We start from the raw sequence: 16,404 nt of genomic DNA, 5'->3' as shown, positions 1-16,404 counted from the left end.
TGGATCGTTATATGAGTGTCATAAATATTCTCATGTGACTATTGGTATGAATAGTTCTTAAACCTAAAGTTGCTACGGTTCCCTACATATAGTTGTGTACTTTGGTATCAGCAAACGTCACTTATAACAAGGTGGACAATAAAGTCAATCACTGGGTATGCAATGAATTATGTGGAGGGATTTGAGTGATGTAGATGGGATCTACCCCTTCTATATGACGGAAGCGATATCTGTGGGCTCCTTGATTAGTAGGACACAAGAAAACATGGTCATACGCAAATGAGTCAGTATGAGATATTGAGCTTATTTGATTGAGTGTGTCTACTTAGAGATCAAGAAACACAAAGGTTGATAAGAGGATGACATGGTCTATGCCTCATTGATCAATCTACATATCAAGGATAGAGAGACAAAGTCATACAAGATAATAGCCACGGACATGTTAGGTTGGATCTCGAGTTTCTCGTTACTTGGGTAGCAATGATGTCTTGCTAGATGTCACTCATTGCTTATGTATCTAAATGTTGATTTGGGTGCATTGTCAACGTTACAAGAACCTATTGGGTCACACACAAAAAATAAGTAGATTTGGAGATGGGTTCATATGATCAATCATTGGATTAAGTCTTATCCGAATTGAACTTATTGAGTTAGACTCAATTGGATCTAATTATTGGATTAAGTCCAATTCAAACTAGACTCAAGGAGTCAATTCAAATTAATGAAATGTGATTCATTGAATTTGAAATTGCATGAGATTAATTGAGTAAGACTCTATTAAATTAGACTTGAGTTAGACTCAAGTGAGGAGACTTGAGTTAAACTCAAGTGAGGATTAATGGAGAGATTTGTTGAATTTTGAAATTCAATGATTCATTTCATTCAAATTTTGAAATTGAATTTGAAATGAGGACTTTCAAGAGTGGTCCTTAATAAAGTGTAAATGCTCATTAAGGTTATTAATGCTAATTAATTATTTTCATTGGATGAAAATACTTAAGTAATTTCTCTTCATTTTTTGAGTTAGTTCTTCATTCTCCTTGCTCTTCTCCTCTCTTGGCCAAAATCCTTTCTCTAGGTTGCTAACACAACCTATCTCCATTTTGTGAGTTTGTGAGACAAACGATCACTTGTTCGTGTGGATACTGTAGAGGCGCGAACGTATGATCGTGCTGAGATCCGAGCTGTCGGGAGATCGTGTGCACGTACCAAAGGTGTAGGATCGAAAAGAATTTAGATATCTCCATAATGGTATGATATTGCCCACTTTGGGCCTAAGCGCTCATGATTTTGTTCTTGGGCCCTCCCCAGAAGGCCTCATTCCAAATGGAGATATCTTTTCTCTTATAAACTCATGATCTTTCCCATGTGTTTTCAATGTGGGACTATGTTTGTAACCTTGCAACCCCAACAATCCCCCCTCTCAAACAAAGGACCACAGACTTCCCACGTCCGATCCTCGACCCACCAGGTCTTCCTGCCTCTCGGTCCACCCGACCTACTAGGACTTCCTTTTCTAGTCGCAACTAGGACTTCCTGCTTGGTGTCTGGTCCTCTTGATCAAAACATAGGAGCTCTCACTTTCTTTGTTCGAGGTCAATATTGTACTCACATGACTCAATCATACCATAACTCTTGTGCACAGTTGGTGGTTAAACGTTCTAGTAGTCCAGGCTCTGATACCAATTATTGGATCGAAAAGAATTTAGATATCTCCACAATGATATGATATTGTCCACTTTGGGCCTAAACCCTCATGGTTTTATTCTTGGGCTCTCCCGAAAAGGCCTTATTCCAAATGGAGATATCTTTTCTCTTATAAACTCATAATCTTTCCCCTGTGTTTTCAATGTGGGACTATGCTTGCAACCTTGCAAACCCAACAAAAGGTATAACCTCTCATAATCTTATTCAAAACTTAGTATATTTTTCTTTCCCTTCACATGGATCTCCGGGAAGGAACTAGATGGTTTCCGCTGCGCATAAGCGTGTTTAGCGCTCTAGTTCCTTACATGAGGCGTCTCCATGCCTCCAACACAGAGGCTTTGGCCAGCTGCTTCAAGGATCCTCCAATCCAACCGAGTCATCTCAGGTGAACAATATTCGAGACTTCTTTTGCTTCTAACTCCTGCAGAGACATATTAGTGCACAGAAAAAAAATAGAACCTATAAAATAAAGTTAGTACAATTTATAAGTATTATTAATTAGATCTTGTCCTTCAGACCAGGATCTAGTCTTGGTCTGAGCTTAGACTTCCAAAATGGATCTAAGCTAGATTAGCACCTAAAGTCCTTAATTGGGACTTATACTCACTGGATCACTTTTCTCTAGTGACTTACCTCACTTACCATGTAGAATCACTTGACTCTCTTTAACTTACCAGGTCTTCCTACCAATTATCAAGTCCACAGACCCAATTGGACTTCGACCAACTGTCAGGTCCCGTAGATCTAACTGGACTTTCTGCCAGATATTAGGTCCTCCAAACCTATTTGGGCTTCCCACTAGCTATCAAGTCCAACAGAGTTAGCTAGATTTCAGCCTGGTGTCAAGTCCTCTAGACTCGTTAAGTCCTGCACACTTGGTCACAAGGTTAGATAACACAACATCTAACTTTAATCTATTTATCATTAATCAAAATCTAAGTTTGACCATTGATGCTAATGTTACAAACAATTGGGAGCTACCTGTTGGAGGGGAATATAGAAATATCTACAAACTTCGGAAAAGAAGGGGTGCAACCGAAAACAAAGGACGACAAAAAATTGATCCTTGAAAAAGGTAATGTAGCCGACTGGAGGAAGGTTAGGACGATCATGGGTTGAGGGTATGATGATGTGGTGGTCGTAGGTGATAAAAATTTAATCCACTTCCCCACCATTAAAATTTGAGGCGTTGGAAGTGTACCACTGACTGAGTACGGTAGCAGGAGGAACATTGGCCATGATGGAGGAGAAGGGGGAGCAAAGGTGGTGAGGGAGAGCAAAACTTACAACAGAAGATGAAAACTCGAAAAATGTCAAGGCGACCATGGTGAGAGTCAAGGAAGAAGATGAAGGCGAGAATGAGAAAAAGATAGGATTTGCATCAAGTGTTACAAACCTTAAAACCCTTAATAAAGCCCTACGGGGGACTGTTTGATTATGGGAGTATGAGAGAGAAGAAAAAAATCAAGGTTGTTGAATTTGAATGATCGCTTGTCACATCAGATCCCTATAGTAACCTATCTTTTCATATCTTCTTTTTATAGGCATGTGCCACATGACGTAAAAGTAAGACCCATATTTATTAGGGATGAGAATCGGTAATCATTATTATGGTCAAAAGACATGCTTACCGCACTAAGCATTAATTATAAGTGATGTGCCCTGTTTTCAAAGGGCAAGTGTGGCGATAGGGAAATGACTTTAGCATGAACCAAGTGTCTGATCAGGGAGATATAAAGGAACATATGAGTCTAGTTAGTCAAGTTTGTAGCCTCTTTCGACTAGATTTGAAGGAGGGACTTGTGAGATGACGAATAAGGTAGGGCCCTCTAAGTTAGGACCAAAGTCAAGAAGGCTAGCTGATATGATGATCAATGTTAAAGAGGGGTTAGCACTAGAGGGTAGCATGGTCGCATGGCCGGCCGAGCACTCCAACCGATCAGATCTTTTGTCTGATCGAATTTCGAGTCCTCCCGGCTCAATGAAGCTCTAGTCCTCCTAGTTCAATAGAGAACTGAGTCCTCCTGGCTCAGTGGGGAACTGAGTCCTCTTGACTCGATGGGGAACTGAGTCCTCCTAGCTCAATGGAGAATCGAGTCCTCCTCGCTCGATGGAGAGCCAAGTCCTCCTAGCTCAATGGAGAACCGGGTTTTCCTGACTCTTGGCTTGATGTTGAGTTAAGTTTTCTTGGTTCAATGGGGAATCGAGTCCTCCTGGCTTAATGGAGAACCAAGTCTTTTTGGCATGATAAGAGCTTCTAAACATATGGCCCAATCAGACTCTTGTCTGATCAGATGCCAAGTCCCCAAGATAGTCAATCTTTCGCAGGCGACTCAACTTGTCCAAGGGTAATGCCCGACCAGACAGCAGATAAGACTCGGCCAACCCACCGTTTTTATGATTAGTAGCTTCTTAGCCTAACAACCAATATTTCTTTTTGTCATTTTATGTAACTATTGTTAAAGATCAAGGGAATATTCCCTGTGCGACATGTATAGTGAAAACTTCCACCCTGTAAACGCAGAGGTGGCGGGCCTAATTTAGGAAAGATTATAGTATATCATATTGGTTGGTCATATTTTAAAATGCATTGATATTCATGTAAAGAGAAAAATAGTAATATATAAAAAGTCTCCATCAATAGAAGCATCCAAGCTTCACTATAATGGCCTTGGGTCGGGTGCGGCGGGGACGCTAGGGACGAGTAATTTCGCCTTTTGCCACATTCAAGCTTCACTATAAGAGTTTATTGTTCATTATCTCTATTCTTCGTTATTTCCTTCGTCTTCGATTGAACGTCAAAATACATGTACCGAAACGCTTCCTTGATCCGATTGCTAATATTTTCTTCATCCTTTATTCTTCTTTGATATGCAGGCACAATCCGGGCACTAAATTTCTCCAGCTCCAAATTTCTTCGGCTCGAAGTCTTTCACGGTCAACTTCAATACCACCTCACCAGCTCACAATTTTTCTGAATTTCATACATGATCAACAAGTGTTTGCATGCATGGGCATGAGACAATGCCCCGCATTAGGCGCATAAACAATCAATCTCATATTTATAATCGTTTAATCATCGCTGGAGCTGGTCCATGTTCGTGACAGGAAAACTTATTAATAATGGAGCATGACTACAAATTCAGGTAGGCTTTCAATTAAACAATCTTTAACTTCTTGTGAAGCAGGAAGTTGCATGGTCACGCTCATTAACTATTTCTATGAAAAAAATTATTGTTATGTGATGTCAAAGTATCAAATGCAGATCAGATCAGACAGCTGTTTCTTCTCGTATATTAAATTGTAAGGGTTAATGATTCGGCTCATTTCAGACAGCTGTTTCTTCTCGTATATTAAATTGTAAGGAGATATGTGCATTTTTATTTTTATTTTTGTGTATGTGCGAGGGAGGTTAAGCCTGGGACAACACGTGCCAAGGAAGGGATTTGGATAAGGCTCTCATCTCTATCCTCCCCTGCGTCTTGCTCCGCGGCGATGGTACCGAATAAAACCGTCTCCTTCGGAAACTTCACTGCTATGTGGAAGCCAATCTCCGCCGCCGGACACTGATTGTTTATGGCTGAGATCCCCTTTGCTGGACTTATTGATCTCCGCCTCTCTCCTGCGTATTTCAAGCTCTCGCCGCCCGCTCCGCCGCCACCGCTCCCACTGCGCCACTCGCTCTCCGGCCCGCCTATCCATCTGCCGACTCAAAGGTCGAGGATCGCTCCTCATTCACTGTCGAGGCCTTCACTGGAGCTGTTGTCTACTTCCGGTACTGAAGATTCCTTTGACTTTTGCTTTTTGATCTTCTAATCTACGAGGATCGGAGGTCGAGGCCGAGTTCTGACGCCTTAGGGGTATTGTGTTATTGTCCGTTATGCTGGTTTTTTTTATTGGGGTTTTGTTGGTGGTTTCCTCAGAGTGTTCGGACGGCAGCGTCGTTTTCAAGTTCGGTGATGCTAGCGAGGTGAAGTTGGAGGAGGTCGCTGTTTCTGAGAGCTCTCTGCTCGGGAGGGATCAGGAAATTTTAGAGAAAACGGAAGCAAAAGATTCCAAGCAGAATGATTTCCGTCAGATGAAGCAGGAAACAACAAAAAGGTCTGGTTTCGAGGCGCAGGAATCGGATTCGGTGGGTGAAGTAAGAGACGAAGGGTTGGAGTTGCTTGAGTCGATCGCTAAAACCGAAGTCGGGATCTGTCTGGAGGAGAAAGGAGTGGTCGGAGAAGGAACGGTTTCTGTTTTGGAGATTGATATGCAAAAAATGGACGAAGACAGTGAAGCATCTAGGACAGCTTCAGAAAGTTTTGTCTCCTCAGGAGAAGATGTTGAATCTTTGATCAAAGGTCAGGAAGAAAATCTTGGTAGAACTACCGAGGAGGAGTTGATCCATGACTTTGGAAAAGACAATTCTTCCATGAAAGTAGAGGTACTAGAAGCTATTGACTTGAAAATTCTTGCTCAGCAGGAAAACCGACTGGTTGAGTTGGCAGATAGCAATTCTGATTTGTCTGTTCTGTCATCGGAAGATCCCATCTCTCTAGTTGATGGCAACAAAATAGAGCTGAACTTTGTTGGTGAAAATTCACAGTTGTTCTGTTCTGTTCCGGATGAATTGGAGGAAGACCCTATAGTTGTAATTGCTCCAGAAGAACAGTTGGAACAAAGTGAAGAGAGAATTTCTGACAAGGATATCAAATTTGGAGGAGGCCACCCTAGTAGAATAAACTCTGAATCAATTCAAGATTTTAGCCAATTGAGTAGCACAGATGTAGATCCTGAAACAAAAGAGGAATCTAATGGTGGAATGCTTCAACATACTAGTGGCACAGAGGTTCTAGAAAAACCAGACCATGAGAAACTTCAACCTATGGAAGATCAAATTGAACATGCTGATTATTCACAAGTTTCTAGTGACTCTGAGGACATCAAATATGTGGCATTGGAAGAAATTCCTTCCTGGGAAGATAATTCTGATAACAGTGATAGCAGCGGAAGTGTAATTGAAGTAATCCTCAAACTCAGTAATCCTCTCTGAATTATTCATCCATGACTATTTTGAGGAACATACATAACCTGAAAAATAGTAAGAAACATTTGTCAAACAATTGTTGAAATGCGCCCTGTGGTTGAGTCAAATATCCTTAATTACAGTTATCCTACCTCTTGATTTGGTCATAACATACCCCTAACTAATTACTTGCACAAGTTTTGCAATATTACTTCTTTGACTTCCATTTGTCTTATAGGTTATGGAAAACATATTTGATTAAGTTGGCGGTGAAAGGTTAAAAAATGTTTATGCAGTAGCCATGGTTTGATACCGTAGGAACAAATACCATGCTGAACAGCTTTCTTCCCTTGTCAGGCTTGCTCACTTTTTACTTGGTGATGGTAGTCCACATTGAATTAGTGAATCTTTTAAAATTTCTTCATAGCCTAAGATAATCTGTTGCCTTTTTTATCCAACATTGTTGCCCCTTTTGTCCACTCTTATATTTCCTCAGCTTTCATAGGTGAATTAAAATAGGTTGTAGATCTACAAATATAAGAAAGTGATTCCTTGTCTTACAGAAGTATTAGATGAATGTTTTTATCAGTAAGCTTAAGTTCATTGTTTATTTGCACATTTCAATGACATGTGATTATCTCTACATGTAAGCTTAATTTCGATATTCTTTTTGTGTAAAGGCTGAAACTGCTGTAGAGGGAAACCATCAGGAGAGTGGCGCGGATGAAAGTCCAGATAGGTACACTAATCACTTTTCGTTGATTCGGAGTCGATACAATGAGATCATAGACTGCATGTTTGTGCATGTGCATAAAAAATATATATGTTCTTTCTGTTAGATGTTCATGGTCTATACATGTTTTGTCTCATGCATAACACTTTTTATTTCTATTCTATCCAGGGTGGACCAGGCACCTGCAGATTTACTTTTCTTGTCTTCAGGAGCTTCAATCTTACCCCATCCTTCAAAGGTATTATTGCAACAACAATTATATGAATTAAATCCTTTACAAAATTGGTCTGTTGTTCATGAACTCTTTGGGAAAAGAATGGAAAAACTGTTAGATTGGCAAGTTTTGTTCTTGACGTTACTTCTTCAACTGCTTCCTCTTGTATTTGGTACTATCTTATATCACTAATTTCTTTTATGAGATTTCTTGATGAAACATTCTTGTTGTTTCATGGAACAAACAGTGAACCTTTAGTTTATCAAATACTTGATTCTTTACAGCGTTGTGCTTGATTGATGATGCATCGCAAGTAATTTGTTTTGGTGTCGATCCATCTCTCTCTCAGATCTTCTGCTATTTTTTTTTCACCGTCAGAGATTTTTCCATCATTAAACATTTTGATCATGTGTGAGCATTTGACCTTTTCATGCTTTTTAATAAGTGAATTCCAATTGCACATCTGGCCTTTTTACAAAGAGAATTACCTCAGGTCAAGTATGGATAAACGAACTACTTTCCTTGCTTTTGATTAAATCGCTGCCGAATGGTCATAATTGGTGGAAAATGGAAATAGACAGAAACTTAGGATGTGTTACTGCATTTCAGCATTTAATTTTGAATGTGCGAAATATCTCTTTTTCACTGTTCTCAAATTTTCTTTCAATTGTCTGTTGTATTTTGTTATGATATTTTTGAACAATAATGGCTTTCATAATGTTTCATTTGCCGTTTTGAAAATATTCAAGGTAGTGATTTAAAATTGGAATTCCAGGCGTTGACAGGTGGTGAAGATGCTTACTTTGTGTCATCAAATAGTTGGTTTGGTGTAGCCGATGGAGTAGGCCAATGGTCTCTAGAAGGTGTTTCCCTTGTTTTGAGGAATTTTTTATTGCCTGGTCATTCTAGAATCTACTATTGTTTAGCTACACATACTCCTATAATAGTTTATACATTTAACATTCTCTTGGTGAAAACTGAAAACTATTATCAATCCTATTTTTACTGTTTAACATATGAGGATTGAGTTTGAATCACAAATATAGATCTTTTAGTTTTAATGTTGTAAGGTATCATGCTATCTTGGTGGTTGTTGAGGAATCTTTGAAGTATCTTCTTGACAAATTAGTTTAAGCTTTAATTTGACATGTCAACATGTTGTATCAACTTATTGCAAGTGTAACTCGTCTTTAGTCTGGGGTCTCACTTTATTATTCAAATTCCTTAAATTAGAAACTTTTTAGACACTTCAGCAATTAGCATCTTGGATGTGAGAATGCTCGGTTAATACTAGAATTTCTATTTGCAAATTAACTGAGCACTGGATTGTCATCAGGTGAACCTGAGATAAAAAGCCTTCCTTGGTTCAGGTTTTTCACCACCCAAATAAGCCATCAATTATCCTCTTCTTACCAAAGCTGGATAGCACCTGCCGCTGATTTAGGTGCCTATTGGTAGTAGATTCTCCTCCATCCAAAAGTCTATAGTCCATATAGAGAAAAAGTGAGCACTTATCTCATGGTTTCCACAAATGACCCAAAACAATGGGTTACTTGGTGGATTTTCTGCATTGGCATAAACCTTGGATTTGTGTGCCTTGTATTTTAGGTTGGATTGAGCTTCAGCATGGTTCTAAAGCTAGTCCATCTCTTACGATGTTGAGACCAGGGGGGAGAGAGACTAAGAGATGACTTCCCCTCAATTGCTCCACACCAAAGTGCCTTACCATTTTGGAATTAGCTTGGGCGTCACAAATAAGTACAATGTTTTAGTTCCTTCTATGAGAAAATGATTCCTGAGAATTGTCATTCTGAATTTTATATTTGGATTTAGAATGTAGAAATAAGAAATATCAAAACCATTCCTTACTAATCCATGGGTATGAGCCCATTGGTTGTTGCCCAGTGGAAGAGAACCTGATAGTTCTTTACATTGCTCTTTCTTATTATATGATGTAGAAAAAGAATTGAACTGTCTAAACTACTTCTTGTGCTATGTCAAGTTTAGGATTGAAGATTTACTAAAATAAGTTGTTCAGAATTACCTCATGAGGTTAAGGACTTTGAAGTAATACAAGTTCCTGCTCCTTGAAGGCATGCACATTTAGCTTATCATTGGAATAAATTTGATCATAAGGTTTTTTTTTTCTTTTTATAGAACAATGGACGCTACCTCATGGCTACACCCTGTGCTGACAACAACTATTTATATTGTCTAGTGAGGATGCATAAGGCAGAACAAAGATGAACAGACCAATTTTAAATATAGCTGGAGGATACAATTATTTGGATTAAATTTTCACCCTAAGAAGGATGGTCTTAGAGCCTCTTAAAAAAGTAGACTATCTATTAAATACTTGAAAATATAATCAGTATACTTAATTTTGGCCCTTATTCTTGAGGTTTGATTCTGTAATGCTTTATAATTTCTTCTTTTGTTTTATTATTGTAGATCTCCTGTATATAATAAAGGCATCATAGGATGCCAATTCAATAAAAAAATTCAGACTTCCTGTGAACACCATATTGTTTTGAAATTATCTACCTAAAAAGATAAGAGCAAAAAGATCTATTGTCATAGATTTACATGTGTCCTCATTATGCTTCCTCTAAGTTTAGAACTCATATTCAAACTTATGCTCCAGGAATCAATGCGGGGCTATATGCCAGAGAACTGATGGAGAGTTGTCAGAGATTTGTTTCAAAATATGAAGGATGCAATCCAAATGAAATTCTAGTCAAAAGTGCTGCTGAAGCAAGTTCTCCCGGTTCCTCAACAGTTTTGGTTGGTTATTTTGATGGACAGGTGTATTTTCTAGAGCATTTGTAGTATTTATTTAGGCACATTAACAATTTTACCTAATATTCTATATGATTGGCAATCTATAGGATCTTCACGTTGCCAACATTGGAGATTCTGGGTTCATTGTGATAAGAAATGACACTGTTTTCAGAAAATCCACTCCGATGGTTTACGGTTTCAACTTCCCTCTGCAGATAGAAAGGGGAGAGGATCCTACAAGGTACATCGAGGTAACAATCTGTGCTTTTCTCCTGTCAATTAACCATTTCTTCTATACTACCCTTATGCATCGTCGAGAATTGCAGACCTACAAAATTGGCCTGGACGAAGGCGACGTGATTGTGACCGCAACCGATGGCCTATTTGACAATCTGTATGAACAAGAAATAGCAGCCATTGTGTTCAAGTCACTGCAAGCAAGTCTAAAGCCAAGGGTCAGATCCTAACACGAACTTATAAAACCTACCTGTTTTGATCAACTTTTCATGTATTTTACGATGATGATTTTCAATACTTCAGGAGGTTGCAGAATACCTGGCGAAGAGGGCGCAGGAAGTAGGGCGATCCGCAACAGCCAGGAGTCCATTTGCAGATGCAGCCCTTGCATCTGGATATCCTATGTTCACGGGAGGTAAACTTGATGATGTAACTGTCATAGTGTCCATTGTACAGAGAACCAACTGATCCTCAAAGAACCCTCAATCCTGTAATTTCCAGATTTTAATTCTGGAATTTTATTTCCGGAATCCAATTCTCTCTGCATTTCCGGAGTCAAGATTGAGCCAGTGGTGCTATATCTTCTTTGTTTGCCTTTTCTGTTCTATGCATCTATTGTGCTTGATTAATGAAAACGATTCTGATAATTTGAATGAGATCTACCAACTATTTGGATATTGCAAGGCAATATTTCAATTCGAAACAAACGCCAAAGATATCGTTTAAGTGATACATGATGATCCTAGACATATGCGACTCAATTCTGGTTCAAGTCATGCCGTATTGTATTTATTTCTCAAAGTAAAAAAATAAACATGATATCCCAATAATGAACTCTTTGATTTTTTTTTTAATATATATAAAAGTTTTTCACCGATCTAAATTCAAAAAAATATAGTTGGATTTGGATGGTCCAACATTATGAGTGGTGCCAACAGTATAGGTATATAATATACCTGGTAAGAGATTCAAATTTTCGTTGCATGGAAGTCCGTCCCATTCTTTACTACCACGTCTGTGAGCTTCACGTCAAAGGCGTTGCCGCGTTGCCAGGGCACAATGCAACTTTTGAGTTTCACATCAAAGGTGATGCCCCTAGGATATAGCGCAAGTAGAGTAAAGTCGTCAATTTGAATTGGATTCATCGTTCGCTTCGTCAAATAATGTAAATAAGTTGAGTTGAAATTTTATCAATCCATTTTAAGGTGAATCCAGGCAGAGTGATCCACCTAAGTCCGTGACCCGCGTAGATTGGCCAGTGGATTGAATTTTTTTTTTCTTTCTAAAATTTAAAATTAAAATGGAAAACTCAATGGACTCATGGGTATGACCCATCTAAATCGTAACCCAAACTTAAAATTTTCAATATTTTGAATATTTTTTAACAAACTATTTAACTCGCCTAAACTACAATCTAAATTTAAAATTTTCAACCTTTTTGATATTTTTTTATTATTTTTTCGACATACTCATGGGTTGGTCTGCCTAACACACAACCCACATTGGGTTGAGGAATTTCCAGCCCGCCTTGCTAGAATTGACCCGTTCGATAGCACTACACAGAAGTCGGGAGGCATAATTACTTCCTTGGGCATGTTCAAATCACGGGGTTGATAGTCGAGGAATACCCTCCCTCTTGGGCTTACTGCGTACTTGATTTATCTGCATGTATCTTACAATGGAGATGACAAAACTGGATCATTTGGAATGAGTGAAATCATCATGTAATTCTTTAACATTGAAGATGTTTTTGAATAGAGTTGTCAGATGAACCAACCTGTAATGGACCGATCATTTAGGGGCGAGGCGAGTTGACCCGTCATCTTGATAGGTTGGAAAATTTCTAACTCAACTCAACTTGAGGAGGGTTGCCGGTTAGATGCCCAACCCACACATCCACTAAAAAAAAAAAAAATTATATATAAAAAATTTAAAAAAAAATAAATTTGGATTACGAATCAAATCTGTGATTTAGCAGATGTGATTAATAGTATCTTTTCAAATTATTACTTTTTTTCATTGACAATTGTTATTTGATTTAAGTATAAGAAGTTGGCGGAGTTCGATCCGATTCAAGTTAAAGACTGGTGTTCGAAATTCTTAAAATTTTTATCGGTTTTTTTCTAAAAAAGTGTGGTCATAGTTTTTTTTTATTTATCTAAAAGAACATCCTAATTTTAAAATTATCAAAAAAGGCATAAAAAATAATATTATTCCTTTCCTATCCCTCCCGCCAACCTCCTAAATCTCCTCCCTCTGTCGTCGTTTTCCAATGCATCACCTCTCTCCAGGATTAAAAATGATCCGATATTTTGTCATATCAAGCTTACTCTGGGCCTAATATGGTTCAATATTAGGTCCAACGTAGGTTTGATATTTTCCATATTAGGTCTATACTGGGCTTGATATTTTCTATATCAGACCTACACTGTACCTGATATTTTCCCTGTAATGTCCCTAAATTTTCCTCTTTTTTTTTGGAAAATAAATCATATATATTTATAAACTTAAATCAACATTGTCAACATGAAAGAAAATACTGAATTCTTAACATGAGCTCCTGAATTTATTTACAAACAAACCGCTACTAGATTATGCGAAATGATAAACTAAAGTAAGTTTTCGGGTTGCATGGGAGGGCTTCAAGGAGGTGTTCTATGCTAAATACTTCACGGAGGACGTGCGATCGAGGTTGACCCAAGAGTTCATGACGTTGCGACAGGGTAGCTGCACTGTTGTCGAGTTTATCAGGAAGTTCGAGTAGGGGTGCCACTTCATGCCCATGATACCTGACAATCCTAAAGAAAAATTGAGGTACTTCATCGATGGCTTACGGCCTATCTTACGCCGCGATGTAAGGGTGGTCAACCCTAAAAGTTACGCAGATGTCGTGACTAGGGCCCTAAGAGTGGAGCAGGATTAGAAAGACATAGAGGCTGATGGAAAAAACAAACGATCGTGCCCTGCAACCTATCAGCAGCCGCCTCAGCAGCGAAACAAGAGGGAAGCTACTGGACTCCAAAAGGGCCAAGAGGAGTGGTCGCAGAAGCAAGTGGATCCAAAGCCTCATGAGCTTCCGATATGCCCGACATGCCAGCGCCCACACTCAGGAGTTTGCTTAAGAGGATCAGGCAAATGCTACAAATATGGGGCTACTGACCATATGAAAAAGGATTGTCCCTAAACCCGATCGCTCATACAAGGGAGGGTATTCTTGATGCGGCCGAAGAGATAGATCTGGACATTTCAGGTAAATCATGAATTTAACGTTTGTAATTAAATAGTAGGCTTAAAAGTGTTAATTTAGCATGCTAGTTGGGCTTGTACCTAAGGAGCTACTACCTAGGATGAACTTGGTAAGTGTTAATTTCGGGGATGAAATTTTATTTAAAAAGGGAGAGGGGGGAGAATTGTAGTGTCTGGAAACTCAATGATTTAATTAAAAGCGTTCACTTAATTTAATTAAGAATTTATTTAATTAAATTAGTTTATAACTAGAGAATTTAGATTAATAATAAAATATAAATACATGAAATTTTTATAGAGATTATCCATCTAAAAGATAATTGACATATTATATATATTATAACATAAAATATATAATATAGATTATATAAGAAACGTATAGCTAAATTAGATTATATATATAATATATATTTAATCTCTATAAAAAATATATTATATATAATATAAAGAAAATATTATCAATATAATATAACGTATAGATAATTATAATATTATAATATAGGAATTATATATATATGGAGTACAAACATTTATATGTGATATAAATTATATAAGAAATGTGTACCTATAATATATAATGTATAGTAAGAAATATGTATATAAGAAATGTGTAAATAATATTTTGATATATGAATCATATATACAGATATATCTAGATATATATGGATATATATAAAAATTTGATCCATATAAATAATATATTATACATAATATAAAGAAGAAAAAATAGGATCAACATAGATAAAAACTAAGAAATTATAACATTATAATATAGGAAATATATCTGGTATAAATGGATATGTATATAATGTAATTGATAGAATATAGGCAAAGTCCTAATCTTCCATCTCTATAAAACCCCTACCTTCAAAAGCACTATCTTTTGATTTGAATCAGCCGACCCTAGGAAGCTCCACCCTCTTCATTGTTCTCTGTCGATTCTAGAGCTCTAAGGGAAGATAAAGACGGGAGAGTCGATAACTAAGAAAATTAAAGGCATGTTCCTTACTTGTGTAATGCTTTATTTAGTTCTTATATCTTGTGGAAATGCGAATACTATAGGGGTTGGTTTGATCATTGCTTTAGGGCATATTATGTTGGCTTTAATCCAGTTTTTTTTTTTATGAGTACCCTGGTTTTAAGCCTGTGTCGATGAGTGCAATCATCATGGTTTGGATACAGATTTTTGAGCAAGATATTAGTTGCATATTCTGTTCTTTGTGTATGCATACATCCTAGAAGAAATCACCGTGTTATTTTTAAAATGAGTCACGGTTCCAATTGTCTCAACGTGCAGTACATTAATTAAGTATGCAATCATGTGGCAAAAGGCGATTCGCTCGCCCCCAGCACTCCCGCCAACCCGTCCCTAGGCCAACACGGAGGAGGTAAATCACGGGTGACTACTAGCCATTAGTGCAAATGACCAAGATATGGGGGAGGTTATGCTCGGTCACGCCGAGTTTCGACCCCAAAACCTCATGTGGCAACACCCCATGGCTTAACCATCGTACCGCCCCAAGGGGACAATTAAGTATGCAATCATGGATGTACAACGCGTTGTTTTAAAGGGTTAATCAGATTCTTAGTTTCATGTTACACGAGTTAATTTAAGTAACTAAATCCATCTATTACTTAATCCTTTATATATTTACTAATCATGTTATACGTTAATTTCATAGGATACTCTACATTTTTATTTGTATGCAATCCATTTGTCATGCATCTTAGTTTCACATTTTTCTCGATCTGTTCCCAAATAAAAATTAGAGAACTATGTATGCTTAAATTATAGTGTAGGGATTTCAAATTTTGGATTCATAAATTCTTAAGTTCTTTTACTTTAGAAGATGACATCACATTAGCTCCTATAATATTGGCGGGTTTTAGAATTTGCTTGGAGTGCTTGTGCCACCCTTGCTTCACGTCATGAAAATTTAGTAGGTCATATGTATGATATGAATTTACATGTTTATATTTAAGATTATAATTATGTCATGTCTAAGTTGCGATACATGCTCATGCTATATTGATGCACAAGTTTACGTTTAAGCTTATGTTATGAATTTGCATGCTATGTTAAGAGTTAAGTTTATGTCCATGTTTAAGTAGTGATTAAGTTTATGTTATGTGCATGACTATGCTTACGTCCATGTTTATGTAATGAACGTGGTTGAGTGTGACCAGTGTCCTCAGCCCGGGAGCTCACCAAATCTACGTGGTCGAGTGTGATCGGTGTCCTCAGCACGAGAGCTCACCAAATCTATATGGTCAAGTGTGACCGGTGTCCTTAGCCTGAGAGCTCACCAAAATTCTATGTGGTTGAGTGTGACCGGTGCCCTTAGCCCAGGAGCTCATCAAAATTATATGAGGTTGAGTGTGATCGGTGTTCTTAACCTGGGAGCTCACCAAAATTCCATAAGGTAGAGTGTGACCGGTGTCCTTAACCCGGGAGCTCACCAAACTATGTAGTTG

The 16,404-nt window shown here is 37.9% G+C and overlaps 1 protein-coding gene across 1 annotated transcript; it reads left to right on the top strand.

Annotated features, from left to right (window-relative positions):
- Positions 1–5,101: 5,101 nt before the first annotated feature.
- On the top strand, positions 5,102–11,242 carry LOC121985579 (probable protein phosphatase 2C BIPP2C1). Its single transcript, XM_042539130.1, has 9 exons — positions 5,102–5,482; positions 5,631–6,715; positions 7,399–7,457; positions 7,620–7,689; positions 8,441–8,528; positions 10,310–10,470; positions 10,554–10,697; positions 10,773–10,901; positions 10,987–11,242. Exons 1-9 carry the CDS (start codon positions 5,284–5,286, stop codon positions 11,149–11,151), a joined length of 2,100 nt encoding a protein of 699 aa, XP_042395064.1. The 5' UTR covers positions 5,102–5,283; the 3' UTR covers positions 11,152–11,242.
- The last annotated feature ends 5,162 nt before the right edge of the window (positions 11,243–16,404 follow it).

The sequence above is a fragment of the Zingiber officinale genome, chromosome 5B, assembly GCF_018446385.1.
Source record: "Zingiber officinale cultivar Zhangliang chromosome 5B, Zo_v1.1, whole genome shotgun sequence".
Classification (NCBI taxonomy): Eukaryota; Viridiplantae; Streptophyta; class Magnoliopsida; order Zingiberales; family Zingiberaceae; genus Zingiber; species Zingiber officinale.
The sequence above is the reverse complement of the archived record's forward strand: the minus strand, read 5'-3'. Positions and strand labels throughout refer to the sequence as shown.